This window comes from Vespula vulgaris, chromosome 3 (assembly GCF_905475345.1).
Source record: "Vespula vulgaris chromosome 3, iyVesVulg1.1, whole genome shotgun sequence".
NCBI classification, from domain to species: Eukaryota; Metazoa; Arthropoda; class Insecta; order Hymenoptera; family Vespidae; genus Vespula; species Vespula vulgaris.
Genome location: NC_066588.1, coordinates 2727614 through 2746022, shown reverse-complemented (window position 1 = coordinate 2746022; position 18409 = coordinate 2727614). Strand labels below are relative to the sequence as shown.

The window sequence follows — 18409 nt, the reverse complement described above, 5'->3', positions numbered from 1 at the left end:
GATTGGTTCGCTTTTTCCAGTTCGCTTTCGTCATTGGTTGGAAAGAACATAGATTCTTATTTGAGATTACTTCGTGTTTATTCAACTTTGAATTATCGTTAACGATCCATAATATTAATATTTGAATTAAACGAAGAAACAAAGTAATAATAACAAAGTATTAATTCGATCAATTTAGTTGAAGATCTTTACATGAATTTAACGATACATTCTCGTACATACGTATGTATATTTCTTTAAAAAAAACAGAAAAAAGTTTTAGCGCGCGCGCGCGCGCACGCACGCACGCACGCACGCACGCACACACACACACACACATGTATATATATATATATATATATATATGCACATATGTAGAATGTATCTTTTGGAACATTTAACATAATAAAAGAAAATAAAGAAAAAGAAAAATATACGGTCGACGCTCACGGAGAATGGCAGGGAAGTTTAAAGTACGTTCGAGTTTCATAAATAGAAGACTATTTTTGCAGATAGCGATAATATGTAGAACTGATCGATGGCGCATATTAGAGGAAAGGCATGTATATAAAAATAGTTGGATAGATTCCAAGGATTGTAATGTTAAGAACTAGATAGCGCTTCGTTTCGAAGAGGAAGAAGAAGAAAGAAAGTTGATAGAGGGCGTTAAAGAGAATCGTTGAACGCACGCGTCACCGGCAAACTATCCCTTCGTAACGCACGCCGGACGCTCGCCGCAACAAGAACCAGACGCGATAATTTCTCAAACTACATACTACATTAACGAGCGGAGCTAGCGAGAAGCAAGCAGTAAGTTATTTTTCGATTAACCGCATATACCTGGCCGCTTCGCGAATACTTTCTCGCGTTAGTCGTTCGGTTAGTACGCTAGCACGTTGATTTGCGCGGAGGTAGTACGTCGAAGGACGGCGCAGGGTTATCGGGAGAACGGCCACTGAGGGCGCGGCGTTCTCACTATCGTTACGCCCGGCTCCAACGGAATAACCAATCGGAGCCGCGGCAACGCCGCCATTCTATCGAGTTCGTGGCACGCCCTACAACTTCCTCCATTGTCCTTCTTTCCGGGATACTCTGCGAGGAAGGATGGCTCAGAACAATTATTTTGGGTTTACTCACGGCGGAACGCAATATGGGTACGAATTCGATTGCCTACCATAATTATTAAGTAGCTAGCGTTAAGTTTAGTCAAAAATCGCGGCGGTAACGACATTGGCGGGAATAATAAACGTTTATTAATTTCGGTGCACGCGAGAGCACAGCCGGCTTTGGCCGCCATTTCTTAGCTGAGACTAAGAGCGTCCATCGAGCGTCTTTCCCGGGCACGACTGCGATAGAGGTCTTTTTTCGTTCTGCTCGTAATTCTCTTCGCAACTTATGTTTATTTGGTTATAATGTTTCCTTCATCTTTTCTGATAAACAGGGCAACCAGCGCTGCCGCTTATCAAACCGGCCAAGCGGGATACGCAGTAACGCCAGCGGCAACCGCCGCTACGTATACTCAACGCCCGGCTGCCGCGGCGGCTACAGGCTACGAGACTTATCAAGCAGCTGCAGCTGCAGCAGCTACAGGCACTACTTACGCAGGTGAGTCTTTACTTTGATCGATTAACTAAGCATCCAGTTTACAAATTTATCTTCTAATATCAATTATCCGTGACTCTCTTCGATTGGATGTTTCGTCTTGATGAAACGACGAACAATTCTTTACTCTCCGTCGACTCTAATTTGTTCTTCTAATTCTTTCTCTTATTTAGCTGCAAATCCTGGAACCGTAGCTCAGACATACGATTACGGTTACGGCAGAGCTGCTCCCGCAGCTACTTACGACGCCACTAAAACTTATTATCAACAACCTGCTGCTGCAGCTGCTACTTATACCACTACAGAAACACACTATCAAGCTGCAAAGCCTGCATACAGTACGACAAGTGCCTACACAGGCACCGCGAGACAAGCTACTACCACAGGACAAGCTAAAACTTATCAAGCGTCGAGCACAGCTTATCAACAGTCTAATCCCACACAAAGTGCTACATATTCTTCAGGGTATACAGCTCCAGCTACTCCAGCGGCTACACCATCCACTGCGACGAATAGTAAGTTTTCTTTTGTTTATCTCTTCCCGTCTATCTTTTTTTTTCTACTCTTGTAATAATCCTGTCGCCAAATTTTTAAATCCTATGACGATGGCTTACTAACTAAGCGTTAATAATATGAAATTGATCCTCATGAAATTAAAACGATAGCATTGAAATAATTTACAAATGCTTGCTAGATTCTTCAAACCTTCGAAAAACTGAAAACATTTAGTATTTTTATTTTTGTGCGTAAGAAGTGAAGGCACGTGCGTACAGCGTGAATATATTTACGTCTTAAAAGATGGTTCGATGGTTGTATTAAATTGCATCAGAAAAAAAAAAAAGATAATGCAGTCCTGCCGTAAATACGAAGGTTGACTCCTCCATAGTTTGAGGTTTCAATTTCATTTCCCTTAGAAACGGCGAGTACAACGTATTCCGGCTACGACGCAGCGCTTTATAGCGCTGCGACTATGTATGTAGCCCAACAGAGTGCAAACAGCAATTCGACTAACCAGAAGACTGGAGGTTGGCAGGGCTACGGACGGAAGGGATTCGGAACTGGAGGGGGAGGGATGAAGGCAATGCGGCCAAAGCAGCCTCCCAAGCCTCAGCAACTTCACTATTGCGATGTCTGTAAGATCAGCTGTGCTGGACCTCAAACCTACCGAGAACATTTGGAAGGACAAAAGCACAAGAAGAAGGAAGCTTCCTTAAAAGTACCTCAACAACCTCCAGCGCGTGGAGCAGGAAATAGTCTACGTTGCGAATTGTGCGATGTTACCTGTACGGGCAATGATGCATACGCGGCCCACATCAGAGGTGCCAAACATCAGAAGGTAGTGAAATTACATACAAAACTTGGAAAACCAATCCCAAGTGCCGATCCTACTGTTTTGAATCCAAAACCTACAGCAGCGACAAAAACTGCAGGAACTAAGAAGCCTACGGTGACTGCAACTCCTAAAATTAATTTCGTTGCCTGTAAGTTTCTTTTAAATCATATTACTCGTTTAATTATTAATCGAATTTTTAGATTAACTTTTAAAGAACAAAATGTTTCGTCGTAGCGTTGCGTTTGTAGAGAAGAAGAAATTTATATCGAAACGGTATAACAGGGTAATCCTAATTTCTCGTTACAGCTGGCAATTTAGGTACTGTTAATCAAAATCAAACGACTGAAATAAAAACGGAAGAAGCAGTTACGGAAGAAACTGTTGAAGAAGCAGCTGTAGATGAAAAAGATATTCAACCAGTCGGTCAAGAATATATCGAAGAGAATAAGTCTGAAGACGGAAAGATAATAAGCTTTAACTGCAAACTTTGCGAATGTCGCTTTAACGATCCTAATGCCAAAGATATGCACATGAAGGGAAGGCGCCATCGATTTGCTTATAAGAAGAAGGTTAATCCTGACCTTGTCGTCGATATGAAGCCGAGTTTAAAGCAAAGAAAAATGTTAGAGGAGAAACTTAGACGACAACAGATGCGAGATGAATATTTACGACGTAGAGAAGAAATTAATCAATTGGGTCCAATGGGACCAATGATGGACGAAGAAATGATATATTGGGAAGAACGTCGTCGGTACGAAGAAGAATGTGAATATTACGAATGGTATAGACGTTATGGACGTGGACCAGGTGCTCCTCCAATTCCAAGACCCTTTCCTGGTCCACCGCCATTAATGATGTTCCCTGGACCACAGAGACGACCAGATTCGTCCGACGATAAACATGTATTAGCTCATCATACAACTATATATCCTAAGGAACAAGAACTGCTGGCAGTTCAAAAGATTGTTTCGCATACGGAGAAGGCTTTGAAGTTTGTGTCTGACGCGTTGGCAGAAGCTGGTAAGCATTTCTATATATATATATTTTTAATTCCGATGTGATTTGTTTATCGTTTATAAATTCTCTATGAAAGTGGCGTGGTGTTAATCGATCGATGATCCATAGGTAAAAAAACGACTACTCCGGTTACTACTACGACTGCTACTCCTACGACTCCGGCACCTGCTAATACGCAAGTAATTTCTCCGGATGCTATAAAAAAGGAGGATGGAGATAAGAAGAAAATGACGCAACCACAAAAAGAGGATGGTAGCGATGGGAACCTTTTTTCATTCCAAAAGGAGAAAGAAGATTCGAGAATATTACGAGGTGTTATGCGTGTTGGAAACCTAGCTAAGGGACTGTTGTTGTCAGGTGACAATCACGTATGTCTTGTTGTGTTGTGTGCTGAAAAACCTACAAGGTACGCGCGAGGTGGAAATTCTAAAAGAGAACAAAAAATCGACTATTTTGACTCGATGGTCGATTAACTATCGATTGGTCGTCTTTCTTGTAGGACATTGTTGAACAAGGTCGCAGAAATTTTACCGGCTCAATTAAAAATCGTTGCTCCAGAAGATACTTACAACGTTGGGAAGCATCCAGAGTCTGCTGCTCTTACTGTTTCTGGAGGTTCAGTAACAGTCAGTGTAACGCTCACCAGTCCTCTCATGCGCGAAACGCCTAAAACAGTGGCAACAGCAGGTGATTTCATCGTTTTACATTTTTGTTATGGCCAAGAAAAGGATAACTACGTTATTATTTATATGTCGAATATTATAGTATGGATAAATAATTTTATTTCATGACATCACTCAATCATGTGAACTTTTTCTAAACATCGTTTGTTCTTTTCATGGCCTGGAAGAATTTTTGTGATTTTCTTAAGCACCAGGAGATGATGCAGGGGCAGCCAGGGACTCTCAACGGTTGCCAGTGTACATACATTTTAATAGAATAACATGTAAAGTTTATTTCCCATTTCAACACAGCTGCGTTTAGTGTGTCCACGACCGAGTTATGGCTTTAACTTCTACATAACACTTATGAATGTGAATGTAGATGAATTATGCATATATAATATACGTGATAATTAAATAGGAAATAATATTCATAAACGGAAAAGAGAGAGCGTAAACTTGATACGATTTAGATACGTTAATTTGATTTATTTCGTTACATCGTAGCAGCAAGTATATAAAACTTGACCGACGATAGTTGAGCTAGAGTCTCCAGTATGACTAGAGTATATTTAATGGACGTTTTAATGAACGTGGACACGCTTCTGACATGAGGAAACAACGCTGAGGCAATCTTAAAACTATGGACTTTTTGATCATGCATTAACCATGAAAAAACCCTCTCTGTCATCGAATGCTGTACGCATGTAATGCAATGTGCGGTTTACTTCCTATCCCAACCGATCATTCTATCGGTAGTATTACCTTTTAGTAAAAGAACGATACTAGGAGATGGTACTACCAAAAAAATAGAATCATCGGTCGTTCTTTTCTATAACAGATCACTATAATAATCTGAAAAAGAACGTATGCGATTGGGGTGACGTGCCGTTGCAAGGTACTACATTCGATCAGGCTTATTTTTGTTTTGATGGCATTTTGTAAGACGCATCCGTCAAATAGAGCAAAAAAAAAGACAAAAACAAAAAGCAAAAAGAATAAGAAAGACAAAAAAAAGAAAAGTACTTAAGTTAGACATAATAATAATAGAGGGAAAATCCCAAACTTCTGGGCATGATCAAACACTCTAAGTGTTGTCTAAGCGTGTTGTGCTTTCTTTGTTGGAATCTCAGATAATGCTGGACAGCAGCAACAGGGAGCTGCTCAACCGCAAACCACGCCCGCGACGCCCGCCGTGACGAAACCAGATCCACCAGATGTACTTCCCAAGGCTAAGTGTTTGGAGGCTTTAGCTGCACTCAGGCATGCCAAGTGGTTTCAGGTTTGAATCAAATAACTCTCAGTTCAAGATCTCGAATTGTCAGTGCCATTTTGTTGGCGCTCACGACGATTGTTTTCTGTTATTTTCTCCTAATACGCGAGACGCGTGCAAGTTGTCCTCTCTCTCTCTCTCCGCAAAACAAAAATAAAGAAAGAAAAAGAAAAAGAAAACAAGAGACAAAACAAAGAACAAAAAAGAAAGAGCAGTCTTAGAACTTCCAGCCTTGTGACAATTTTATTTTTATCATTATCTTCTCGTTATATACGCGATTCCGTCTGAAACGTCTATTATTCATATTCGATCATTATTTACTATTTATCCGGCACAAAATGGACTTTGTTCACTGATACTATTTTTACTGTGAATATAATATATTTAACGATCTATATTAGAAGAATGATGAGACAAATAAAAGTACTGTACATACATTGATAGATGATGATCACATGTGTACCAGTGGCATCGTTCGTTTGTTGAGACGATATAAATATATATATATGTACATACATATATGATTCTAACGATAGATTTATTTTTTTCTAAAGGGAATTAACCGAATGTGAAATTGGATGATTTCGGGCAAGGAATCCAAGCAACATGTAAATGTCTAACGTTTTCTATCATTAACATTTACATTTGCTTTGCTTTTATTCGTCGATATCCAGAATAATAGGAAACTATCTTATACATCATTTTTCAACGTACCATTTCTCATAAGAGAAGAGATAGTTTTGTTTATTTTGTTTATAATACTTTGAATTGCTTTTTGCGATAAGCTCGTTCATTATTCTGGATCAATTTGAATGCGCTGTAGCCTAGACTGAGTCTGTTCTAGGTCTGTCTTAGAAAAAGAAATTGTATTTCTATCACGTAAGAGTAAATAAAAAGAAAAAAGAAAAAAAAGAAGAAAAAAGAAATATATATGTATATATATTTTGTTCGATCGATATTTTACAAAAAAGAAAAACAAGAAAAAAAAGCAAAAAAACGCGTTGTGTATATATTTGTTATGCAGTTTCGAGTATTAAAGAGACAGACAAGCACAAACACACAGTGGTGTCATAACTATACCGGGTGTTTTTTTCGAATATTAATCTAATTTCGAATATTTAGATGATATAATTATTAAACGCAAGTTTCTCTCTTCCGACATTGTACTTTTTTTTCATATTATGGTAGGCAATTTTATGATCCAGGAATAAATTTGTTAATAAACACCCGGTAATATTGATATGGGCTAATATTTAGGAGTCATAGGCACTAGGCTGGAAGGATAGCTAAAGCCCACACAAAGCAAATAAGAAGATAGTTTAGGGTTATCGTCACTCCTCTCTCTCTCTCTCTCTCTGAAGACTCAGTGATATTGACGCCGTATACTTAATTGCATTTTTTGATTTATTAATCCTATTCAACAGGCTAGAGCAACTTCACTGCAGAGCTGTGTAATGGTCATTCGCATAATGCGCGATCTTTGTAATCGTGTACCTACGTGGGGACCTTTGAATCCATGGGTTAGTAATATTTTTTATATATTATTCTTATTATTATTATTATTTATATACGTGTATAAAATCCATGTAAATAATACAATATTATAGGCACTAGAGTTATTGACTGAAAAAGTTATAAGCACGGCTGGAGGACCTCTCAGTCCAGGCGAAGCCTTACGGAGACTTTTGGAATGTGTAGCTGGAGGGATATTACTACCAGGAAGTCCAGGTAATAATTTATAAATAATTCTCGCTCAAGATTATTATTTTGCTTTTACTTTGTTGACGAGTTTAATAGAACGTTACAAATGATGAGCCTGATGACGAGACTGAGCGTATTACAGTGCTAGCTACTGATCTTGGAATCGAGTATTTCGTTCACTTGTTTTGGTGCTTAGTAACGTGTAATAATGCATAGATGACATGGCAATCTGATAAAAAAATTTTTTAACGAGATCGAAATACGATATTTCATTTATTCGATCGATAGATAAAAATGAATCGTTCAATCTTAATTTTTAGGATTATCTGATCCATGTGAGAAAGAACCGGTAGATGCGATAGGTAATATGTCGGCTCAACAGAGGGAAGACATAACAGCTTCGGCGCAGCATGCACTACGATTAGTTGCATTCCGCCAAATTCATAAGGTTCTTGGTATGGAACAACTACCACCACCAAAATATAAGGGTAGATTTGCAAGAAAACGAAGACGAGACAATAGTAACGGGGAAGGAACGGACAGTGAAGCTTCAAAAAAGGACAAAAAAGCTGAGGAGATCAAAATGGAGACTGACTCCAAATAGATCTACCAAAACACATTCGCTTTATGAATTTACCCATAACTTATATAATGTAAGAAAACTTTCCCTCGTGTCAATTGCTTGTTTAAAAAGATATATTTATGAATTAGGAATGAGACACATACGAATAGAAAATGAAACTTGTAACTGTTGCTAGAACGTATTTGTTGACTACAACAAAAACAAAATAATAATAATAATAACAATAACAACAGGCAAACGTATTTTGACATTACACGATACAATTACATATATTAATATTTCTTGAACAATGGCGATCATATTTTCAGATACATTGAAATCTTCCATCACGACTTGTTTTATCTTGTTATGTATTAAGTAGTTTTACTCGACTAGGTAATTGTTTGTTTACAATTATCACATGATTTTTAACTTCAAAAAGACGTAATAGTTCTTTTTGATCAGCTAGTTCAATTCACATTGTATATTTTATTATATCTTGAATGATAGTGTTCTTTTGAAGTACGGGTTATTTCTTTCTCTTGATGTCTCTAGTATTCATTATAGGTTTTGTTTTCTTTTCTTCGTTAGCTATTTTAAGTTCTAAGTGTGAACTTTGTAAGCAGCCATCTTTTTTTTTTATTTTATTTATTTTTTTTTTAATTCAATAAGGTTGCCTATCTCGATAGAGACATGTTCACGTTTGTAATGTGCGACCATGACCTTCGTATATATCAAATAAGATACAATTTATTCTCTACGAAACATCTCCACGATTATAGGATTATTATTGATCTTTCCCAAACAGGCAATTGGTACGATTAGCGCCAGTACTAGGTTTTTGTCGAAGGAAATGATGGATGCATTAGTTTTGAATACATATTAGCTATGTTTCAAAGTCACATAGTGTATGATGCAAAAAGTTTAATGTGAAGCAAAAAAAAAAAAGAAAGGAAACGGAGAACGAAAAAAAAGAAAAGAAGAAATTGAAATTAAGTGAGAAATGAAGATGAACATTTCTAAGTTTGATGATGGTTAAGTGTAGGAATAGGATATGCAAAGATTTTGTGTGTATGTTGTGTGTGTAGTCGTACATAAGTGCAGAACATTCGGCTGCACCGATCACTTATTAGCAGAAGTGCATACGCCTATACCGCGTACATTGACTTACGCAGAAGATTCCAAGAATATATTTACACAGGTCTATGGTTAAAATAGATTATCTGGCGTACCACGAACGCGTATAAAAAAATTTTCAATGAACATTTTGTAGTTCTATTCAAAATCTTTTCTTACCGTTTATTATCAGAGAAAATTAAAAATATTATTTTACAGAAATAATATATTCTTTACCAATAGTGTATGGGTCTTCTGTTGTACTTTGAAGTCGTCATTGAATAAATCAACATACATGATACATGAATATAAAAGCTTTCCTTCACTTCTCCACGTACCTATTATATGTGTTTAGAAATAATTTTTCATTATATATTTCGATAATTAAAATATTCTTTTCAAACGCATCGCTATTGCACATTTATATATATATGTATGTATATGATATATATATATATATATATGAATGAATGAATTAGTGAGGCCACACACACAATAGCACAGCAGACGTATGCAGTTTAAGATAACAAAGGATTTATGATTAAAGTGAAAAATTTGACTTATATTTGACAATCTGGTAAATGATGCAAAATTGTGACGAAGATAAAAATTTTATCTTTAGATGATGTTTTCAATTAGAAAATATAATATGGGATGAGAAAATAGAGCAAACATTTCTTGTATATACATATATATATATATATATACATATATATATATAAATATACTTAGAACTTATAAACATTCAGAAGGATTTATCTTGAAGGTTTACATGAAGAAAGAGCATTTGTCAATCAACTGTTTTTCCTTATTAAGATTTTATTTTGTTCTTCGGTATGTCTGTTTAACGAATTTAATTGTGTATATGTGTTTCAAAACGACACCAAAATGAACATGGCACTATCATTTCCTAATTTACAGTATTAAAATTTTAAACTTATTTGTACATAACCAATGTTAGTATCTTTTTTTTTTGCTAATGTATTATCATCCCAATAATAGGATTGTCAAATACTTCACTGTGATGTGACATAAGATAAACCATTGTTTATCATGTATTTCTGTGGATCACTTAAATTTTGTACATATGCGTTGGATAAAAAGAGTAACAAGAAAAGGAAAAAGAAAAAAGTTATAAATTTAAATGGTAAGCTTAAGCTCTCTTAGAAAAACGAAGCAATACATTCAAATCGTCAATCTATTTAATCGTATTACGATATATGAGTAAGAACAATTTAATATTTGCTTTGTTTCTATTTGATAGCAATTTTCATTTGCATATTTCTATGAAGAATACGATTTTTAATCGCTTCTTTCTGATTTTTAAAAATTATATTGGGAAATGAATCCCACGCTCTAACAAAATTTAAGTTAGGTACACCAAAAGAACTGATAATAACGAATATATTTCTCTTCTCCTTCCTTCTCATACAGAACACACAACAACATACAAACAAACATAGTACATAGAAAAAAGGGAAATAATTCGAGTATTTACATGCAAACTTTTTATAATTCTCATAATATCTCGATAATTCACTTCACAACATACTTGTGTTTATTTGTACTTAATTGTTAAGTATTCTCAAAAATTGTACAGTATTTAGTTCCTCTTTTTTTACCTGACATATGCTAATATATGTGGATTTTAACGAGAAATTCTTTACGTCTGATGTAGTTATGTAATCGTACACTACGTTTCAAATCATTTTTTCGTTTGTAGTTTGTTACATTACCTATTATTCCTGTCGAATTTGTGATTTATTCTCATTTAATTTTAATAATACATGTGAATAACAAAGTGAGACCAAAAGTATTTGTCCAATTATCTAAGGAAAGTTTGAAATAATAATTTCTCAATAGACAAAATAACAATATAATTAATGTTTCATAAATTCCAAATAATATTTTAGGTAAGTATACAATTATTTTAAATATATTATTATTTAGTAGAAATTTTTACCAGGTTTTCAAATAATATTTTTGAAAAATTTCAATCGAATTTATAATTAATAAAGAAATATTTAATAAAAAAGAAAAGGAATATATTTAACATATAAATATTTAACATACTGTTGAAGTTATTCTTATCGTTAATATCACAAGATAAATTGAGTTATATATATATACATATATATATATATATGTATATATTTGTGTGTCTATATATATATTTGAGTTATTTTTAATATCAAAAGTATAAAGAAAAATTATCTCTGATATGAAAAAGATATCATATCTCTGCAGATATGACCGTAGATATAAATCTTTTTTAATATATAAAATTTTTAATTAAACGAAATAAGATTTCATTAAAATATTGGTTGTTGTTTTGAAATGCAGTATGAAAAAAATATCAGTAAACGAAATGTTGCATCATATTTATGACTATTGCGATATGGCATGACTTAGCAAAGTTAATACTAATAGATATTATCTATTGTATTCATAATGCTTCTATAAATATCAATTTTTTCCCTGGTAATACTAGAAAATGATAAACGACTTATCTGGAATGAGTCGCAACTTTTGTTTATGTATTTCTTCATAAATATTACAATGAATTTTGCTGTAGAATTAAATAATAAGGAAATCATGTTTTTCTTTAATTTTTACCATGTAAAAAGAAAAAAATAAAAAGATATCAAGACGAAGTTAAGAACAAAGAGTTTATTATTCAAAAAATAAGTTAGATTATTTCTTCTGAAAATATAAGTTTGATTTTATTAAAGTTGAGCTGCTACGATAGTTATTTTTATATTTATTGAATACAACGTTAATACAGTTGTATATGCAGACATTAAACATCGGTGTCACATTTATTGATTTATTAAGAAAAAGTATGACGTTTTTCTTTTATTATTTTAACAACGCCACCTATTTCCGGCCCTTAGAAGACGTTACATAAAATATTGGGCGTATTGAATAACCAAAAGTTTGTTAATCAAATTTCTAGTAAATCAAGGTAAAGAAATATTATTTGAATAAATTTATATATTAGATAGTTTAAATAAATTGATCTGCGATAAGTTTAAATAGCTATTAACCGCATAAAGGATGTTCTCCTTTTTTTTTGTTTGATACTCCAATACGATGTTGCTACGTAAACCGTTTCTCGAGCAACCAAGTACATTGTGATCCAATAAGCTGCTTTCTAGAATTCTCTTGACCAATCACATGCAACCGCTACGTCATTCTATCACGGCCATATAAAAGGACGGTTTGCACTTACCCCGTTCAGTTCTGTTGAGATCATCAGAGATACTTGGTTGACAATTGCAGTGATATTTCGTAAAATTATCTGCGACTTTTTGTAAAAGCTACGATACATTTACATCAGGTAAGTATTTGTTAATATAATTCATTCTTTACTAATCTTTATTTTATAATAAAAATATGAAGTTGCGAATTATTTTATCGATTTATATTTTATATGTTATTTGATATTACTTATCGTATGTGACTTTTCGTTTAAATGTCATTCTTTCATAAGGTTAAAAGAAATAATATCTAATATGATTTAATGATCATGAAATATTTTCAATTCTTTGCGAGGATCATATTAATTGACGTAATTGTAAAGCTGTGTTACTTTTTCTTGAGATTTCTGTGATTATTTCTGCTTGATTATTGAATATATTATTTGTCAATCAACTAATTTTCGATGTATGTAAAAAATTTCATATGACAGTTATAACTGTTCAAACGTTTTGAAATCTTCCATGACTCATCAGAATAAGTGCGTAGTAACAAAGGACAAAATGGCGGATATTGATCCGGTTTAGTGACGCAGTTACTCGTTAGCTTTGTTCTCGGTGTACGACTTCACGTCACTACGTCAGCCATCTTATATTCTCGTTCGGTCGAATTTTTTCCTTTTTTGGTGCGTTACTTAAAATTGACGTTAAGATTAACGTTAAATTTTTCTTTTTAGTAAATATGCAGATCTTCGTGAAGACTTTGACGGGTAAAACCATAACTCTTGAAGTCGAAGCCTCTGACACCATTGAAAACGTGAAAGCAAAAATTCAGGATAAAGAGGGAATTCCACCAGACCAACAAAGATTAATCTTTGCTGGTAAACAATTAGAGGATGGCCGTACTCTTTCCGATTACAACATCCAAAAGGAGTCTACTCTTCATCTTGTACTCCGACTCCGTGGAGGAATGCAAATTTTCGTTAAGACTCTGACAGGAAAGACCATCACGTTGGAGGTAGAGGCATCTGATACTATTGAGAATGTAAAGGCTAAGATCCAGGATAAAGAAGGAATCCCACCGGATCAGCAGAGGTTGATCTTTGCCGGCAAGCAACTTGAAGATGGTCGTACGCTATCCGATTATAATATCCAAAAGGAGTCTACTCTCCATCTTGTACTCCGACTCCGTGGAGGAATGCAAATTTTTGTCAAGACTCTCACAGGAAAAACCATCACATTGGAAGTAGAGGCATCTGATACTATTGAGAATGTAAAGGCTAAGATCCAGGATAAGGAAGGAATCCCACCGGATCAGCAAAGGTTGATTTTTGCCGGCAAGCAGCTTGAAGATGGTCGTACCCTATCCGATTACAATATCCAAAAGGAGTCAACCCTTCATCTTGTACTCCGACTCCGTGGAGGAATGCAAATTTTTGTCAAAACTTTGACCGGTAAAACAATAACTCTGGAAGTCGAAGCTTCAGATACGATTGAGAATGTTAAAGCAAAGATCCAGGATAAGGAAGGAATCCCACCGGATCAGCAGAGATTGATCTTTGCCGGCAAGCAGCTTGAAGATGGTCGTACTCTTTCCGATTACAATATCCAAAAGGAGTCAACCCTTCATCTTGTTCTTCGACTCCGTGGAGGAATGCAAATTTTCGTCAAGACTCTGACAGGAAAGACCATCACGTTGGAGGTAGAGGCATCTGATACTATTGAGAATGTAAAGGCTAAGATCCAGGATAAGGAAGGAATCCCACCGGATCAGCAGAGATTGATCTTTGCCGGCAAGCAGCTTGAAGATGGTCGTACGCTTTCCGATTACAATATCCAAAAGGAGTCAACCCTTCATCTTGTTCTTCGACTCCGTGGAGGAATGCAAATTTTCGTCAAGACTCTGACAGGAAAGACCATCACGTTGGAAGTAGAGGCATCTGATACTATTGAGAATGTAAAGGCTAAGATTCAGGACAAGGAAGGAATCCCACCGGATCAGCAGAGGTTGATCTTTGCTGGTAAGCAATTGGAAGATGGCCGTACACTTTCAGATTATAACATCCAAAAGGAGTCCACCCTTCATCTGGTACTCCGTCTCCGTGGAGGAATGCAAATTTTCGTTAAGACTCTGACAGGAAAGACCATCACGTTGGAAGTAGAGGCATCTGATACCATCGAGAATGTAAAGGCTAAGATCCAGGATAAAGAAGGAATCCCTCCAGATCAACAGAGATTGATCTTTGCCGGCAAGCAGCTTGAAGATGGACGTACACTTTCTGATTATAATATTCAAAAGGAATCTACTCTCCATTTGGTACTTCGTCTCCGTGGTGGTATGCAGATTTTTGTAAAAACTTTAACCGGCAAAACGATTACTTTGGAAGTCGAAGCTTCAGATACGATTGAGAATGTCAAAGCAAAGATTCAGGACAAGGAAGGAATCCCACCGGATCAGCAGAGGTTGATTTTTGCTGGTAAGCAATTGGAAGATGGCCGTACACTTTCGGATTATAACATCCAAAAGGAGTCCACCCTTCATCTGGTACTCCGTCTCCGTGGAGGAATGCAAATTTTCGTTAAGACTCTGACAGGAAAGACCATCACGTTGGAAGTAGAGGCATCTGATACCATCGAGAATGTAAAGGCTAAGATCCAGGATAAAGAAGGAATCCCACCAGATCAACAGAGATTGATCTTTGCCGGCAAGCAGCTTGAAGATGGTCGTACTCTTTCCGATTACAACATTCAAAAGGAATCAACCCTTCATCTTGTACTCCGACTCCGTGGTGGAATGCAAATTTTCGTCAAGACTCTTACAGGAAAGACCATCACATTGGAGGTAGAAGCTTCCGATACGATTGAAAATGTCAAAGCTAAAATTCAGGACAAAGAGGGTATTCCCCCAGATCAACAAAGATTAATTTTCGCTGGCAAACAACTCGAGGATGGCCGTACTCTTTCCGATTACAATATTCAAAAAGAATCTACTCTACATTTAGTACTTAGGCTTCGTGGTGGTATGCAAATTTTTGTTAAAACTCTTACAGGAAAAACTATCACTTTAGAAGTTGAGGCATCTGATACTATCGAAAACGTTAAAGCCAAAATTCAAGATAAAGAAGGAATCCCACCTGATCAGCAAAGATTGATCTTTGCTGGAAAACAATTAGAAGATGGGCGTACTCTGTCAGATTATAATATTCAAAAAGAATCTACCCTTCACTTAGTCCTTCGTCTCCGAGGGGGAAATTAAATTCTATTCATGAATAAAATCTGCAGACTTATAGTCCTACTAGATACATTATTATTTTTTACTTTTATTCATGCTGAACTGTAATGTGATATTTATTCCACTGCTTCGTCGGCAAATAAAAACTGCATTTGAAGTTAATTTTCTCTTTATTCTAAGAAACCTTACAGATATGCAGTTTAAACAGTTTATGCGATGTAATGTTCAAATAATAAAATTCTAGAAGCAAGCGAATGATTGTTGTTACAAGCTAAATTTCTTTTTTATTATTATAATTGCGTTTATTTTGTATATAATAATTATCGTTTTGTATCCTTTATAAATTATATGATAAATTATTATATATATATATATATTTATATATGCATATATATATATATATAATAAATTATATATAAGTTAATAAATTTTAAACAAAATTATGTATGTGTTATCTTTTTATTTTGAACTTTTATTTATAACCAATTTTTTTTTCTTCTGCGTATAGTTATCATTTACAGATGGCGCTAGACTAGCCGTCGATAAAAGTTGAGTAGTTCACGTGTAGATGCAGCCACCGACTGCTGTATGTTTCATTATATATAAATATGCTGCTTGGTCTGGATATTTAGAAAAAAAAATTAAGCATTGTTTCATATTTTTAGAATATGTTTATCACATTATCTTTAATTTTTACATACATACGTATATGAGATAAATTTAGTTTGAAAATTTTACTTGATTGGCGAGTCTCATTACGACGAGCTCTCTTTCTAATGTTTGAAATAAAATTGCGCGCGTTTAGAAGTGCGAGAAAATATTTTTGCTTTGTCGTGAACGATGCTTTTCTATTTATGAAATTGTTGAGCTGATATGCATAATATATTTAATCGGTAAGTAAATATGTTATAAATATACAATTATAAATTCACATGTTTATGAATATTGATCAAATAATCTTAGATTGCAATATGTTTAATTATTATGTATGAATTAATTAAATGAGGTTATGAAAGAATATTTCATATATTATTCGTAACGCGTTTTAAATCGTTAAGTGTATATTTATCGGTAGAACATTAAATAATAAATTTCAAAGTAGATCAAGTCGATAAAAATATGTAATTTTTTAAATTTCCCTATCGAGATAGAATTTATTTTGCGATGAGAACGATATTATAGTAAAAAGGAGATGAAATACGTTTTTCAAGTCTTTTTCTTATAATAATAGTAATATTCTTTGTTTTCAAAGATCAACGATAACTATGTTATACTGTAAAATATGACCAAGGAAAAATTAATTTTATTGTAAAATTTTTATTATTAGAAGTATATTATTTATAGAATTCAATATTTTCCAATTTTATTTTTCAACGATTCAAAATTTTTTTCTGTTTTCAGAATTTTTCGATTTGGTCATATTTAGAAACGATCAAAATTATATTTTATTTTAAAATACAACTAAGACGAAATTAATATTTTATTAAGTTTTCATTTATTTTTCGATTTGGTCATATTTTCGAATGAATCAAGATTACCAATGGCTAAATCGTTCTAAAATACAACGATGAAATTAATATATTATTAAATCTTCAATATTTTTCCATTTGGCCATATTTTGAAACGAATCAAGATTACAAATGGCCAACATTATATATCTATTCTATAACACAATGAGGACCAAATTAATTTATTATTAAATATCCAGTATTTTTCGATTCGGCCATATTTTAATATTCGACTCAACATTACCAACGACCAACGTTGTATTATTCCACTCTGAAATAATACCAAAAGACAAAACGAATTTATCGTTAAATGTATTCTTAAATTTCACGATTTATTATTTTTCAATTCGCCGATTTTACATTTTGTAACGAGTAGTAATCAATCTTATCAATGTCGAACATTAACGTTTCGTTTTAAAATACGAGTAAAAACGAAAAAAATTAATTTACTGAATTAAATTTCATTCTTCGAGATTAAACATTATTTGAATTGTTCGGGACATTAAGCGAAGAGTTTAAGAAGAAACGAATTAAGATATTTCTTTATTTTTCAGTGTATCAAAAGTTATCAAAAGAAGAAGCAATGGAATCGTGTTAGGTGATGATGATGATGATGATAATGATAATGATGATGATGGTGATGGTAATGGTGATAGTGATAGTGATGGTGTTGGAGGTGGTGGCGATGGTGGTGGTAGAGGAGGATAAGAAAGAAACACGAGATGATCTTGATCCTCGATTTAACGTACAACGGTTCCCCCTCGGGAGGTCTTGGCACGATGTATGTCGTCGCGCGGTATATACCGCGTGTGTGCCTAATGGTGGAAGGAAACGTTATCCAGAGGCGGGCAACGGACGGGCAACACACTACTAGTCCGGTGTACCCTGGTAGGGCCGAGAGAAGTCAGCCTCCGGAATACGAACTCGGACTCAGTCTTCGAACTGGTCTCGTAGCACGCTGTGTGCGGTGTGCCCGTGTGTCATACAGCCCCGGTAAGCTTGTTACGAATCCTTGCCCTTCGATCGTTGAAATCCTTATTTTATTTGATAATATAATAAAAAAAAAAATAGGTTGCTTTCAGAAGAGATCTTAAAAAGAACAGCAAAAAGATTGTGTTTATTTATTACGCGATATACACACGCACGCATATATATATATATGTATATGTATACATATATAATTTGTTGTACGCGCGTGTATCTAATAAAATAATATTTTATAAATTG

At 34.6% G+C, this 18409-nt stretch overlaps 3 protein-coding genes across 10 annotated transcripts in view; all 3 read left to right on the top strand.

The window, feature by feature from the left end:
* Nucleotides 1-835: 835 nt before the first annotated feature.
* LOC127062540 (zinc finger RNA-binding protein) lies at nucleotides 836-11907 on the top strand. 3 transcript variants are annotated; one of them, XM_050990974.1, is made up of 12 exons: nucleotides 836-1133; nucleotides 1421-1584; nucleotides 1755-2096; nucleotides 2496-3062; nucleotides 3221-3934; nucleotides 4040-4337; nucleotides 4431-4618; nucleotides 5727-5875; nucleotides 7291-7386; nucleotides 7474-7594; nucleotides 7888-8220; nucleotides 8938-11907. In XM_050990974.1, the coding sequence occupies exons 1-11, from the start codon at nucleotides 1084-1086 to the stop codon at nucleotides 8169-8171; spliced, it is 2973 nt and encodes a 990-aa protein (XP_050846931.1). In that variant the 5' UTR covers nucleotides 836-1083; the 3' UTR covers nucleotides 8172-8220; nucleotides 8938-11907. The 3 variants fall into 3 exon arrangements, with proteins under 3 accessions (XP_050846931.1, XP_050846932.1, XP_050846930.1); XM_050990975.1 differs by having other exon boundaries at nucleotides 2607-3062; nucleotides 7888-11907; XM_050990973.1 differs by having other exon boundaries at nucleotides 837-1133; nucleotides 7888-11907.
* Nucleotides 11908-12417: 510 nt separating this feature from the next.
* On the top strand, nucleotides 12418-15836 carry LOC127062542 (polyubiquitin-A). Of its 5 annotated transcripts, none has more exons than XM_050990981.1 (3): nucleotides 12418-12585; nucleotides 13180-13537; nucleotides 13994-15836. In XM_050990981.1, the coding sequence occupies exons 2-3, from the start codon at nucleotides 13185-13187 to the stop codon at nucleotides 15696-15698; spliced, it is 2058 nt and encodes a 685-aa protein (XP_050846938.1). In that variant the 5' UTR covers nucleotides 12418-12585; nucleotides 13180-13184; the 3' UTR covers nucleotides 15699-15836. The 5 variants fall into 5 exon arrangements, with proteins under 5 accessions (XP_050846938.1, XP_050846935.1, XP_050846937.1 ...); XM_050990978.1 differs by having other exon boundaries at nucleotides 13766-15836; XM_050990980.1 differs by having other exon boundaries at nucleotides 13180-13765.
* Nucleotides 15837-16084: 248 nt separating this feature from the next.
* LOC127062538 (fibrillin-1) overlaps nucleotides 16085-18409 on the top strand; it is a 130336-nt gene continuing 128011 nt past the window's right edge. The window contains exons 1-2 of one of the 2 annotated variants that reach the window (XM_050990968.1): nucleotides 16085-16567; nucleotides 17737-18175. The gene's annotated coding sequence lies outside the window, so the exon portion shown is untranslated. Of the gene's footprint in view, nucleotides 16568-16959; nucleotides 18176-18409 lie in introns of those variants that run through there. The other variant, XM_050990969.1, reaches the window with a different exon arrangement.

Excerpts from the sequence above, each read along its gene's own strand:
- LOC127062542 (XM_050990976.1), top strand. The coding sequence starts at position 13,185 with ATGCAGATCTTCGTGAAGACTTTGACGGGTAAAACCATAACTCTTGAA.
- LOC127062540 (XM_050990974.1), top strand. The coding sequence starts at position 1,084 with ATGGCTCAGAACAATTATTTTGGGTTTACTCACGGCGGAACGCAATAT. Across the intron at positions 4,338-4,430 it reads TGTGCTGAAAAACCTACAAG|GACATTGTTGAACAAGGTCG; the intron begins GTACGCGCGAGG and ends TCTTTCTTGTAG. Across the intron at positions 7,387-7,473 it reads GGGGACCTTTGAATCCATGG|GCACTAGAGTTATTGACTGA; the intron begins GTTAGTAATATT and ends ACAATATTATAG.